Genomic DNA, 15,375 nt, shown 5'->3' with positions numbered 1-15,375 from the left:
AAGTTATTGCACCTCTGAGCTTCAGTTTACAAATATGAAAAATGGGCATAACAATCTTTGCTCTCACTATATTCTATAGTTCTTGTGAGGCTTGACTAAGAGCATTTCTATAAAAGTACTTTAAAATTTTTAAGACTCTACATATGCATAATTATTATTATCATTAAAACCATTTTAGATCAGGCATATGAACTTTCCTCAGGGAAAGATCTAAGAGTGTCTCACAGATGACCTCTCTTACTGGATGGAGAAGAATGTATGTGCTTTCAAGGGCTTCTAGGTTCCTGTGGTTACTGCGTGACCACTGATCCAGCTTCCTCATCTGTAAAATGGGGTTAAAAAAACCAAACCAACCCATGTACTAACCGAACTCAAAAGACTGTTGTGAGGAAAGTGCTATGCACACCTTCCAGCACTTGTATGAGAACTACTAGGACTGGGATGTAGATTTAAAACTTCAGAGGCAGCATGACATCGTGGATAGAGAGCTAGGAAAACCTGGGCTAAAGTCTGGCCATTGTCACATTCTGGCTGTGTGCCCCTGGACAAGTCACTTAACCTTTAAGGTCCTAGGCAATTCTCTAAGACTATAGATTGCAGATCTCCACACTGATGAAATCATAGGTTTAGAGTAGACCAATGCCCCTCCCCTACTGCCCACTATCCCCTGCCCACCAACTTAAAACAGGCTCAGTTTTCAAAGCTAGAAGTTGTACAAAGACCTATGGCTGTATACAGGTTAAATGCAATAGCTGTGTGTGTGTGTGTGTGTGTGTGTGTGTGTGTGTGTGTGTGTGTATGTGATACAGCCAACTATGTGGCATTATCCCAGTGTCTTTATTGTGCTGGAATTAAAAAACAAACAAACAACAAAGAAGCATGGTTTGAAAAAAAGGGAGGATCAGTAGGGCTTATCTAAGACAGTTTTAGTGCTGCTTCAGACACGTGATCATCAGCAAGTTACCTGACCTTTAAAGCCGCAGTTTCTTCATCTGTTAACAAGGGTCAATAATCTTCCCGACTCCACCTGCCTCACAGGGCTGTGAGAAAGTGCCTTCCAGGCAAATCTCAAAGCGCTATATAAATATGAATTTGTTCTATAGAGATTTTTGGTGCAACAATATTTGTTTTTGAGAGGTTTTAGCTCCATAGAATTAAATCTTTTCTTTTTTGAAATCTAAAAGGAAGTTAATTCTGTGTTAATGTTTAGAGAGCTCCAGCTCTCTAGGAACAAACAGGGAAGGTTGACTTGGTTGGTAGTTGGTTTTTAATTCTTCATATATTGGAGACAATTTCTCAACTGCCCTTTTTAACAAGAGAACTTACAACAGGATCAGTCAGCCCTCCAGTACCTCAGACAGATCCAAATAAAGATGGGGAAGAATAAAAGGATTTTTAAGCTTGATCTACCTGGCTCTGATTTTCTAGTCTATCCCCAGGCATAAGGAAACAAACGTAAAATATTTAAACCTGCGTACTAAAATTCAAATAATTAATATTTCATGGACAAAACTACAGATAGCATCTCAATGTGTTTACGCATAGGTGCGTACATACCATATTGAAGAGTATAGGGGTTTGGTGTGGAAATTATTGCCCAGCAGGGTGAAAAGCCTGATAGAAAGAGGAGACAAGGATGCTCAGAGCTGTCTACAACTGCTCAGTACTTCCATATGGAGCTGCATGGATAATAAAGATTTTTCTTCTTAATGAATGCAACTTTACTCTTCCTCTGTGTATAGTACACACACATTAAAAAATGGATGAAATGAGTGGGTCTGAAAGGAGACATGGAGATATTTTTTTTTTCCTGCTGTCTTGGATGAAGGACTGGAGTCAGTTGTCCTTGCTGATAATCTGGAGAGGGACCACCAGGGTTGAGCATATACTTCTGCCTCCAAATTCATTCTGGCCTGGACCTCCTTTCTGGTAACTCTGCCTGCTGTTGTATGGCATGCTTCCAGTATGGACTGTAGCCCATTAACTGGATGAGACCAGCAAACATGTCCAGAACCAAAGAGGGGGTGGTGAGGAGGGGAGAAAATCAATGCTCCTTCTAATCTGGTCCCATCTAATTTGCATGGCTCTTAGAATACAGGTTTAACTTAATACAGGCAATTGCTAACCCTTAACATTATCCCAAATCAAGAAACAGGTCATATTCGCTAGCAATAAATATATTAACAAATCTCAACAAGAAAACTCACCTTGTTCCCCCATCGTCTTCCTTTAAAACGATCATCCATTGCCAAAATAGATAAAATATCCTCCATCTTTATTTCAGATACACTGAAACAAGAAAGATATCTCAGACTGAATTTTCTTTCTTTCCAAAAGACAGCTTATGGCATAAAAATGGCCTATTCAAGGTAATCAAAGTCAAGAAAAGAGAAAAGTGGATATTTTGCTAAACCTTCATGAATCCCAAAGGGAGAAGGACCACTGTGTTAATATGTGGTTTGAGATCCAAGGCAGAATTACAGGAAAACACCACGCCTCCTCAGCTAATCTAAACCCTAAAACAGTTAGCATTTGAGCTTTAGGGATGATTTCATTATTTCCTAACAACTCTCTGACATGAAATAAATATTTACTGGTCCCACATTGGCTTAGGTGGAAGGTAGTGGGACCAGAGAGAAATGACAGAGAGCTTTCAAGTCTCCCCGTTCTCCAAAAGTGGTTGCATTTCACTGGGAACATAGGAATGAAGTAGTTTAATACAGCTTGTCTATTATCATGTTGATATCCTGGAAAAGATAATTATTGAGGAAAGCACCAAACTTGAGGCTGCAAGACTGTCAAAGCCTCTACCCTTATAAAACTACATAAAATGTTCTTATTCTGTCATGTAATATGGTCAGTGCTCCTGTCCTTTCAATTATTAGGCAGACCAAAAGTCACACTATCTCATCAGTCCTTGTGCATAATTGAAAAGATGGCAGGACTTGTGGGCAAATAGCTAAAATGAACCTTATCAGGGAAAAAAAAAAGCTGTTTTGCTGGGCTCTACTTCAGAAATGAGGGTAGCACAGTTAGGCTTGCCAACCAGTGCAAAGTCTGGTCCAGAAAATTGAGATTTCATCCAACTCTTCAGGTTGGTCACAGCCTCAGTATACATAAGTTAGGAATAGTGAGTACATAGTGTTACTGCTAATTAGCTGAGTCAGTCACCTCACCTTTGTGGGCCTCAGTTTCTTCCTCTTTATAATGATGTTGGCCCAAAGAATCTCCAAAGTCCCTTCTGGCTCTCAATCCTACGAACCTATCTTTCTCTACACATAGACCAAGCAGGAAATAAAGAGTTGGAGAAAACTCCTTTCCCGTCAAGAAAGAGATAAGAGAAGGGTTCTGGGGGAGGGAAATGAATTACAAAAAGACAAGTGATTTTTTTGTGTTGTTTTTTTTATTTTTGAAAAAATATAACAGCAAATTAAAACATGAATGGCAACCTCTTATGTGAAAGAAGACAAGTCTCCCCCTTTCCCCCAAAGGTTACTGTGACACAGCTATGAATGAAAACGTCAAGTCTTTGACAAGTGATTTGCCTGAAATGTGTCATCTCTTTCTCTCAACAACCTCCACCCCTTCCTATACACATTCTTCTGTCTCCCCCCGCATACTGCCAGCTCATAACTCAACAGAGTTTACAGCAGGAAGAGTCAGAGAGGGGAGTGAGAACAGGCAAAGGTATCCGGGGCACACAGGGGTGATATGTTGATAACTTCATGGAGAAACCATTTTTAAAAAATAAGTTACTAAGAACACTCTCACATGAGGAAGAAATGATGTAAAGCCTGTCGAGGCTGCCTCCACAATTATCCTTGGAATGCTGAGGAAATAAAAGAGCAGAAGCCAAGTTCTCTGCCACCTGCTTCCATTCTTGGCTTTTTCCCCCTTCAGAAGAAAGAGGAAAGATACAAATGTAATAGAAACAGAAAGCGAAGTCAAATATTGAAGAGAAGCTGGGAGTAGGGGATGGGGGTGGGGGGATGGGGAGTGGAGGGATAGTTAGGCAATCAAAACCCTCCAAAACTGCGACTAAGTGACGGACAGGTGATGTATACAGTTGTCCTAAATGTGATGGGCCCACTAATTTTTCTGGGCAGGAAAGGACTTCTGGACCATTGGCTTGAATGTGGCAAATTTTAGGAGTCCAAATGCCTTCAGATGAGTGGAAGCAGAAAATGAACCTGAGTGATTTACAGTTTAAAGGGCCCTCCTCCCTATTTCTAAGAAATCCTTTCTTCTGAGGAACAAAGAGAATCAGCTCTGATTATTTGTGGTTCTAGCCACAGATCTGGATCATCCCCACCTTCCCATGAAAAGAGATAAATAAATAAATTCAGGGAACTGTCTGGTGCCTGATCTAAGAATACACATTTTGATGAAGCGCTTACATTTTAATAAATCAGTGATGACTTTCATTAGAAACACATTTAAAGGGGAGGAGGAAAAAAAGTTAAGAAGTTGGCAAATACAAAGAAGTCAAAAGGATGCAGGAGCAAAGTTATCAGCATTTAGACAGAAGAGGCAGAGGCCCAGTGCACCTGTCTTTTGCCCTGTATGCTAAATTAAATTGTCAGGATTAGCTCCACAATGCTCCGTTTATGAAGGCAGGCGGCAATTTGTTGTGATGGCCCTTGCTGCTGGGAGCCTCAGCCTGCCTTTCTGAATCTTCTCCATGATTCATCAGCCATCCCAGCATCCTGCTGCCTGGCTCTCCCATGTGTGCACACAAACATAAGCACACTTCTTCTATGGACTCGGGAGCAGGCAGGACTCCTGAAAGCAAGAGTCCCCTTTCACCATCATAGACCACGCAACTAGTTCTCACTTGGTTGAAATTTCTCATGTTGATTATCAAAGGGACCTATGTGTAAAGGCAGGGGGGTGCAGTACAAAGGACACTGGACAAGCAGTAGACGATCTGGGTTCAAATTCTAGCTTAAACATGGCTGTGTGAATGTAAGCTACCAATCTTTTCTAAGCCTCAGTTTACTCATCAGTGAAACGGTGATATTTACACTTACTCTACCTATCTCAGAGTGTTCTTGTGAGGAAAACACTTTGTAAACCTTAAAGTGCTGCAGAAATGTGAGCTACAGTCATTTTTTTAATGATACAGAGGTACGTTATCTCACTCTCAAAAAAGGAGGCAGCAAGTTTAATAAATAGTTATTTTTTTATGCTAGGTACATAATAACCTTTCCTCAGTACCTGGAGTTTCTCGTGAGGGCAATAACATCTAGAACAGGAATAGTCTCTTTAGATAAATGTCTTAGTCTGTCCATATTCCTCTTAAAGACCAAATGCTAAATTTATCTATTATCCTTGTAATATTTCCTATGCATTCTTAGGTACAAAAATATTTATAATAGTTCCTTTTGGGGGTGGCAAAGAATTGGAAACTGAGGGGATGCTCATCACCTGGAAATGGCTGAAAAAGTTACGGTATATGATTATGATGGAATACTATATTGTACTGTAAGAAATGATGAAGAGGATGGTTTCAGAAAAACCTGGGAAGACTTACATGAGCTGATGCAACATGAAATAAGCAGAACCAGGAGAATGATGTACCCAGGAAAAGCAATATTGTGATGATAATCAACTGTGAAAGACTTAGCAATTCTGATCAATACAACGATCCACAACAATTCCAAAGGAATCATGATGAAAAATGCTAGCCACCTCCAGATATAAAACTGATGCTCTCTGAGTGCAGATTCAAATATAGTTTTGTTTGCTTATTTGTTTTTCTCTTTATTTTTCTTGCTTTTTTCTCCTGTCACAACATGGCTAATGTGGAAATATATTTTGCATGATTTCATATGTACAATGGATATGGTATTTCTTGCCTTCTCAAAGTGGAAGGAGAGAATTTGGAACTAAAAATAAAAATTCAAAAAAAATTTTTTTAATGAACTATAATGAGAAAAAAAATTCCTACGCTCACCTTCTTCAACAAACCAAACCAACCACAGAATGTGGAGGTTTTTCTGTTCTAAAAAATGCCACAAATTAAAGAGGATTTCACCAAGAATTATTTTGTTGGGTTTTTTTTGTTTTTGTTTTGTTTTGTTTTCGGAAGAAATCTATTACCAGGGATGAGAGTTACTCTCCTTGGTTTTACACTGGACACAGCTTAAGAACAGGTTACTATTTACTACCAAATTTCCCCCCTCCATTTGTATTCACATTGTCTTCCAAAAAACCCACATCAAGTGGGATTAATATAGGAATGTAGAAAGCATAGATGGCCCCAACACTGGCATCAGACAATTACAATTTGACAGCGAAGACAGAGACAGAAGAAAGACAGAGAGACAGACTAAGAAAACCATAGAGAGTGAAAGACAGAGACACATGGAGAGATACAGAGAGACAGAGGAAGAAGTATATGTAGGAAAAGGAAGTTGATCAGGAAGAAGAGGGAACATGAATATGCAGGTCTGGATCACAGTCAGGATGGAATCGTGGAGTAAAACTGCCTCTTACATAATAATTGCTAAAGAGTGAGAACTAAAATTTTGCTTATGGGTGAGAAGAACAAAAGTCTATGTAAATACAGAACCTCTCTACAAATAAGAAGCAGCAGTGTGATGGTAGCAAATCCACTGAGTTCAAATCCTGACTCTTGTTACTTACTTACTACCTGTATGGCTGTGGGCAAATCACTTTACCTACTTGGGCCTCAGTTTCGTCATCTGTAAAATTAGGAAGCTTGACTAGATCATCTCTAAATTCTATATTCCTAAATCTGTGGCAGAGGAGAAACTCAAGGGTTCTGCAAAAGTCTGTGGCAATAGCAGATAGGAACAGATAAGAAACAGAACTGGGACAGTAACTTGGACATCATTAAGTGCACAATAAAAATTTCCATTCCAAATTCATTGATCTGGGCTTTCCACCATAATGTTCTAAAATTAGCAAGTCTGAAGGACAGAGTCTCTCATGCTACGCTTATGGAAAAGATAGGCATAATTATATACACAATTAGGTTGCTTCAGCACTGGCTGAATGGCTAGATTCAAAGTATAGCTCTGAGCAGTTTGATATCCGCTTTGAAGGACATCTCCAACAAAGAATCAGACAGATGTGCACTTGGCCCTCTGCCTTTTATATCTTTAACAATGACTTGGACAGAGGCACAGACAGCACTCTTATCAAATCTATAGGTAGGACAAAGCCAGAAGAGATAGCTAACACACTTGACAACAGAGTTAGGATTCAAAAAGATGTTGACAGTCTAGAACACTAGACTAAACCTAATTTTAAAGTCTCTTGACTGGGCAATCCAATGGCCTTTTCCTAGTTCTTGTTCTCCTTGACTGCTCCGCAACATGGGACAGTATTGATTACCCCAGTCCTCCTTGTAGATATCCTTTCCCACCTTGGTTTTGACAACACTGACTTGTTATTGTTCTGCTACCTATCTGGCCAATTATTCTCACTCTCATTTGCAGGACTAGCATAGACATCTCTCTCCTTATGTTTGGGTGTACCTCAAGGCTTTGCTCATGGATCAGTCTTGTTATTTCTACGTCCACAACACCTCTTGAATCCATCCTTATAGCTCTTTACCCATAGCCACCATACTTGTTCAGACTTTCAGCATCTCATGCCTGGTTTAGTACAATAGTCATCTAATTGGTCTCCCTGCCTCAAATCTCTCTCAACTCCAAGTCGTTATCCACAGAGCTGCCAAAATGATTTTCCTAAAGCATAGATCTAACTATGTCACTCCCCTACTCAATAAACTCCAGTAGCTCCCTCTTGATGATAAGATTAAATGAACTCCTATAATTTAAAACCCTTCACAACCTGCCCCAAACTATCCTTTCCAACCCTGTTCAGTAGTTTTTCAGTCATGTCCTTGCATGACCCCTTGCGGGGTTTTCTTGGCAAAGATACTGGAGTGGTTTGCCATTTTCTCCTCCAGCCCATTTTACAGATGAGGAAACCGAGGCAAACAGGGTTAAGTGACTTGCCCAGAGTCACACGGCCACTAAGTGTCTGATGCCAGAGTTGAACTCAAGAAGGTGAGTCTTACTGATTTCAGGCCTCGCACTCAATCCATTGCACCACCAAGCCACTCTAAACTATGTTTCCAACCTTATTACACATTAATCTCCTTCCACTCTACAATCCATTCAAACTACCCTCTTACTCTTCCCTTATACATGATACTCTATTTGCCATTTCTGTGCCCCTTCACTGCTCGTCCCCCTATGCCTGGAATACATTCCCTCTGCAGCTCTACCTCTTGGAAACCTTAATCTCCTTCATGACTCAATACAGGCGCCACCTTCTACCCGAGGCCTTTTCTGGTTCCCCAGCTGCCAAAGCCCTCTCCCCAACCGAAATCACCTTCTATCTACTTTGTATATATCTATATACATTCACATTACCTCCCCCAAAAGGCTGTATGTGCCCTGTGGGTAGGGATCATTTCACTTTTGTTTCTGTATCCTCAAAGACTAGCACAGGGCTTGGTACATAGCAATAGGTCCTTAATATTGTTTGTTGGTCAATTATTGAATTAGTAAGAAAATTTAATAGGGATAAATGTAAATACTGGTGGTAAATATTTGTGTTTAAAAAAAATTATTTTGGGGCAGCTAGGTGGCTCCAGATAGAACTCCAGCCTTGGAGTCAGGAGGACCTGAGTTGAAATCTGGCCTCAGACACTTGACACTCAGTAGCTGTGTGACCCTGGGCAAGTCACTTAACCCTGATTGCCTCACCAACAAAAAAAAAATTTATTTCACAGGTATGAGTTTGGGGCAGCACGGCTAGACAGACAATCAAGTGAAACCAATTTTGTTTTAGTAGACTGCAAACTCAATGTGAGTCAATGGTGTAATATGACTGCCAAGAAAGCTAATTTTAGCCTATATTAAGACAGTCAAAGCTTTTGGGACTAGGTGGTAATAGTTTCACTCCCCCCTGCCCTGATCAGACTGCAGGCATAGTGTTCTGTTGAGCTCTGGGTGCTCTGTCTTAGGAAGGACATTGTTAAGCTGGACGGTGTGCACAGGAAGGCCACAGAATGAAAAAGGGCTTTGAGCTCCTGACATATGAGGACTAGTTGAAGGAACTGGGGATATTCAGCCTGGAGAAGATGGAGGGAACAGGGTATAAGAACTGTCTTGAGTATTTGAAGGGGAGATGGATGAGACTTTTTCGACTTTGACGCAGAAGAAAGAGCTAGAAGTAGTACAGGTGGAAGTTGTGAGGAGGCAAGTTTCTACCTGAGTAAGAAAAAACTTCCTAACAATGCATGCTATCCCAAAGTGTGATGGGCTGCCTGGGAATGTGGTAGTTTCTCTCTCCCTGGAAATCTTCGTGCCAAAGTCAGATGACCATTTACTGGCTATGTCATGGAAAGGATTCTTATTCAGGTGTGGGCTGGATGGTCTCTAAGGAGGTCTGTTTCCACTCTGAGATCCTGTAATTTTATCATATTTTTAAAATTTTAGTGAAATGGAAGAAAAATAAAACACCATAAAGAAAGCATTGCTTTGCAGGAGGACCGGAGTTCAAATCTGGCCTCAGACACTTGACACTTACTAGCTGTATGACCCTGGGCAAATCACTTAACCCCATTGCCTCTCCAAAAAGAAAAAGAAAAAAGAAAAAAAAGAAAGAAGCACTGCTTCACAAACTGTATCTGCCACAAATGAATATTGGGTATTCGAGTTGCCTCTCTGCTCCTAGGAGAGGGTGTCTCATGGAAACTGTGTTTCTCCCCCAGGGTCTAGCATAGTGCCCTGTACACAGCTGGCATTTAATAAGTATTTGCTGAATATAAATTTGTCTTGAAAAGGTTGATATCTGGTTCTGGGAGACAGGAAAGCTCTACCACAGTAAGACAAATGCCAAGTAAAGAAGTCCCCCTTAGACCTCATGCAGCATTTTCCTTTGTGACTCTCTACGGCACCTATATAATATCAGGTATTACAGTTATCTGTGCACGCATCAAATCCCCCTATTAGATGCTGAGCTCCATGAAGACAGGCCCCATGTCTATCTAAACTATGTATCTCCAGGGCCTGGCACAAAACTCTGCACATGATATCAGGCTTGATGAATGAATGAATGAATGAATGAACGAATGAATGAAGATAGGTACAAGGGAAAACTTCCAAAATGAGAGTTGCATTGCTTATTCTCTATGTATTACCCTAGATCAGCTCCCTAATCTCATTGGATGTTGCCACTTAAATTTATAACATCATTGGTTCTTCTGTGGACTTTTTAGAAGAGAGAAATAGGGAGTAGGTGATGGGGCAAGCTGTAATGGGGACATGCATCTGATAGGGATAAGAGAGGCTTGTTTTACTAGTAAAAGAAAGTAAATGCAGACCTGTCTCTTGAGGAAAACTAAGTGCAATAGATCATTCCATCACCTAGCCTTGAATTCAATAAAAACTGTCGTATACTGAAGATATTACAGGTTTTAGTTTTTGCCACTGGCTATTCTGGGACTCATTTAGGGATCACAAGGGTTAATGGTTCATCATCAGCCTTACAAGGCCCATCCACTGGAAAATGCAACAGAAAGTTAATTAGCTGAGATCAGCCGAAACCTCGTTCAGGTTTCTGACTCACTTGATTTTGTGAGAAGCCAACGAGTTGACATATTCTGCCTCCGAAGGAGCCAAAATGAGCAGACTGCTCCCATGGCAGCCAATCCGAGCAGTTCTCCCAATCCGGTGGATGTATTCTGCCGGTGAAGATGGAGCATTGTACTAAAAAGGGAAACAAAAATGAGGGAATTCACAGATCAAGGGATTGCCATTAATTGGAAGTGCAATACCCTTTACCTGCCTCCAGGTATCCCAAGAATTAAATCCTGGGGCTGTGGTTACTCTAAGACAATCACCAGAAGAAATCACTCAACCCTGAAACTTCTGGCCTCATTGGAAATAACAGGGCTCTGACATGCAAACACAGACATTGGCCAAGTTTCAGATAAACGAGACATCTTCTTGTCCCAATATCTTCCTTTTAATTTTATTTCTCCACAGGCCTCCCTCATCATTTTTCCATTCACATCTTTTCACAGAGATAGTCAACCAGGACAAAAATACAAGCGCAAGGGTAAATTTCTCCAGTCAAGTCACATGACCTTGGCCTATTTTCTTAGCAAAGAGGCAGAAAAGGGTACTGGGCAGTCCAGAGGAAGAAAAAGACTAATAACAGAGTGCTCCAAAAGTACCCTAATCCCATGGAGTTGATTAGGGAATACAATGCCCATAAAGGGACATGTGGATTATGTGTATACCTGTGGAGGTATACACATATACTCAATGTCTAGATGCCATTTTCCCAAGGTAGATTAGAATTGTGGTGTGTCCTTTCCAGGTAGGTTATAAAACTGATGAGAAGCAGCTCTAGACATGGAAGAGAAGACCCACGTTTGAACTGTGGGGCCACTACTTACTAGTTGTAGAACCTTAGGCAAGTTATGTAACCTCCTTCTGTGCCCATTTACTCAGCTATAAAACGGGAAGCATACTTATTTTACAAATGAACATCACAGGGACGTCTGTCATGAAGGTGCCTAGTAAATCTTAAAGTACTTTATTTTGGTCCTGACTGATGATTTCACAGGTCTAGGCAACTCCCAGTGTTAGGACTGCTTTGGCCAATGCAGAGAACCAAGTCATCTTCAACTTAAAGCTTTCCATTGTTGTCTAAGAGGTTGTGACTTGCCCAGAGTCACATAGTAAGTATGTGTCAGAGGTAGGCCTTGAACACGGGTTTTCCTGACTCTAAGGCCCTGCCCAATTGCCTATCCACTATGCAATGCTGCCCCTCATAAAGTGCCACATAAATGCAAGATACTCTGATTTTTGAGTACTTGGATTAGTGTCAAAGCCCCAGCCTCTTTGGCAAGAACAGGACAGAATACAGCATACTGGACTTATATGCAAAGACTTAAATTAGGCATAGGGACTGAATCTCTGATTTGATTTCAATGACATAGGAACTCCCCGATGAGCAAAATCTCTCCACTGATGCAGGCTGGCACCTTCTCATCTTTTGGAGTTGTCCGGAGCACCAGGAGGTTCAGTGGTTTGCCCTGGGTTACACAAGCCAGTGTAGAGGGGAGGGGATAGGGTTGAGGGGGATGGCTTGATCTGAGGCCTACCTGACTCTGAAGCCAGCACTCTCTCTGCTACACTGCACTGCATTATCACTGCCAATGAGCCTTTTCGTTGTCTAAAACAATCAAGAGTTAACTGTAGATTACTTCTATCTTTTTATTCCTTGAGTCAACCTTTCTTGACAAGAAGCCAAATAGAAGAATATCAAGTTGACTCTAATACATGGAAGGCCAGGCATCTAAAATTAATCAATTGTCACAGCGTAAGAAGCCTTGAATTGATCAATTTGTTGCACGTATTTGGCTTCCTGTACGTCAAAATTAGCTCTGACCCCTATCTTCTGCACATTATACAGCCACCAGGACAAAAGAAACAATCAATTTCGTCTTAAAGTGATCATCTGGGAAGAGTAGGTCAGTGTTCTTTCCACTGACAGTCATGTAAGGCTATTAAAATGTGAATAAACCATGACTAACATAAACAAGGCACACTTCTCTTGGCCCTCACATAGAAATGGCTTAAAAATACCATTCTGCAGTCTAACAAAAAGAAAAAAAACAAAACAAAAGTCACCACACTCTAGTGCTAACACCTGTACCCTCTGGCAAAGCTTCTAGTAGCTAGAGGTACGTGTAAGATGCTGTCAGGAACTTAATTGCTCCCTGCAGGTCAATGTACATGGACACAACTCTCAGGATAGCTGAGCTATCTCCTTCTGGACACAATGAGGCCTCCCGGGGGCCTGGGTAATTCACGTTGCTTTCAGATTGCAGGGACTATATCTTTGTTGAAACTTTAGTTTCTGACACACATTAGCCTGGAAGCTGGAGAGCCTGCCACCTCCCTTACCTGATTGTGTATTCTGTCTGTTTTGTTGCAGCCAAAAGGTGGGCTAAGTAAAGGAAAGATGTCAAGAGAACTGTGTTGATAAATCTGGTTACTGACTGGTTACCCAGGCAACACCCAAGAGGGTAATAATAATTATTTTACTTAGGGCTGAAGGATCTATACGTGATTATATAGTACTGCTTCATGCCCACACCATAAGAACTGAAAAATTACCTGAACAATCCATGTGACCTGAGGGAGATCTAAGCCCCGAGCTGCAACGTCCTTTAAAGTAGAAGAGAACACAGTTAAAGAACAGATAGCTACAGAAAACAGTGGCAGGCCAGCCAGAAACTACTTGCCTGAAGGAGCAAAAAGAGAGAAGGTGGAGAACACAGTTTCCGATGTCTTCTACCCAAGAGGAAACTGCCAACTAATTATCAGATACGTCATATTATAACAATAACTCGTGTATATAAATAGCACTCTATGTTTTGCAAAGAGCTCTCCTATCTATTTTTTCATTCAGTCCTTACAGTAAACTGGTGAGGTAGGTAGGGCAGGGATATGATTCCCATCACATGCCCACTTACAATGCCCAACACATTGCTTTGATGGATTTAATTTTTTTCCCCAGAATGCCCCCTCTTCAAATGTACAAGACACCTCTTTATTTTGAGGTTATAGTTTTCTTTTTACCTCTGGTTTTAGGGGAAAGCTGCAGGGGTGTTTGGAGAATCCACAGTTGATTAGCCTCTGGCCTCAGAGGGCAGATGAGCAGTAAGCAAGGTACTGCCACATCTGACAGCTTAATTAAAATACAGGCCAAACCTGTTAATCACTTGAAATGTTTCATTGGAGAATCCTCCAAACTTTGAAGAGAAAAGATTTATTTTGTCCTCCAGGTGGTCCTCTACAAGGGTCCCAGAGAGCAAGAATTTCTGTACCTTTCTATCTTTAGCCAGCTCATTAAGGAAATTAGGATACAGAGTCGCGCAATTCCATTACAATACTCACTTTCCAACAGATACTGCTAGGTTCAGAGAATCACTTAAAAACTGTAAGTATCTGGAGCTGAGTAGACTACCAAGCCCATTCAGGGATGTGGACTCCCAGCCACTTTCTTGAATTCACATAGAATTGCCACTGACAGGGCATCAGAATCTGACCAGCTTCCACCAGAACACACGATTTTTTTTTAAGTTGGTTGCAAAGCTTCATTTATTAAGTAAGCAGAAACCTAATATACTAAAAGTGTGTCAACCACCCACTGAAGTGTTTTCATAAAACTCCCACACATGCTAAAGAGCTGAAGGCTGATGTTACTGAGCTGACGGCCTTTGGAGAGCACAATTTAGAGTTTGGCACTATCTGAAGAAGAGCAGGAATTGCTTTCTATACCAACCATGGCTGATGTCTTTAAGAAACTGACGGGCTCTTAAATCTGCTAAGCTCTTGTTAAGAAATGATTTATTTTATTTAACTGCTCTTCAGCAGGAGATGTGTGTAGACAATGGGCTGCCTGTTCCTTTCAGACAAGCTTTGTAAAAAATTTAATGCTCGTCATTTTAGTAAATTCACTGAGAAACAGATAAAACTCTAAAATAGCACCTGATGTTCATGAAACTCACTCAAAACACAAAGTGAAATGATAAATTATGAAGGATCCCAGTAGTCTCTCAGAACAGTAATTCAAGGTTCTAAATCCCAATCACAGTCCTACTCATGGACAATTGGACAAGACTTGCCCTACTAATGCTTCTACTGCTATATCTTATGTCAATGGAAAATGAATATCTTGAGGTACACCAAGTTTTTGTGTCTCCTCCATCCCTAACTAAACTGTTTCTTCTTACTGTATAGAATCTTGAGCAGGGGTGGGGAATCTGTGGCCTGGAGGCCACATGTGGATTCAATCAAAGGGTCACACGTTGAGGGGCCACATGTGGCCTCGAGGCCACAGGTCCCCCACCCCTGCTCTAGTGTATAACATGGTACAATGAAAGGGAACCAAGAAAAATGGAGTCTGTACAAGTCCCCTCACCCATCTCAGTATCATTTTTCTCGAGTCTGTTAAAAAAAAAGTGTGTGGGGGGAACACCTCCTTTGCCTGCAAAAATCCTTGGAAAACTGTAAAGCACCATACGAATGTAAAATATCATTATAATAGTGGTGGTTATATTTCAAGCTAAATAATGGCTTCACTGCCTCAAACCGTCCCCAAATATATTCTCACCAACCACACCTCATGCTCATGAGGGACCTACACATATCCTTCCTTTGGCTTCCAACATAGAACTGTAGTGGCCATATTTGCCTTTCCAGAGCCTAGGATGTGGGCTGCAACCAGTATAATGGGCAGTCACGATGCCTATTAAATGCCTGAATGGATGCAACCCTGTGACTCAGCAAAGGTGTTTAGTGCCTTGCT

General features: G+C 41.0%; 1 protein-coding gene across 1 annotated transcript in view; it reads right to left on the bottom strand.

Moving 5' to 3' along the window:
• Positions 1-15,375, bottom strand: part of DDX31 (DEAD-box helicase 31) — a 90,058-nt gene that overhangs the window by 37,520 nt on the left and 37,163 nt on the right. Inside the window, 3 exon segments of the mRNA XM_078149976.1 lie at positions 2,208-2,289; positions 10,615-10,754; positions 13,179-13,229. Coding sequence (XP_078006102.1) covers positions 2,208-2,289; positions 10,615-10,754; positions 13,179-13,229 — 273 coding nt within the window.

The sequence above is a fragment of the Phascolarctos cinereus genome, unplaced genomic scaffold (genome assembly GCF_003287225.1).
Source record: "Phascolarctos cinereus isolate Bilbo 61053 unplaced genomic scaffold, phaCin_HiC Scaffold_2;HRSCAF=192, whole genome shotgun sequence".
Taxonomy (NCBI): domain Eukaryota; kingdom Metazoa; phylum Chordata; class Mammalia; order Diprotodontia; family Phascolarctidae; genus Phascolarctos; species Phascolarctos cinereus.
The sequence above is the reverse complement of the archived record's forward strand: the minus strand, read 5'-3'. Positions and strand labels throughout refer to the sequence as shown.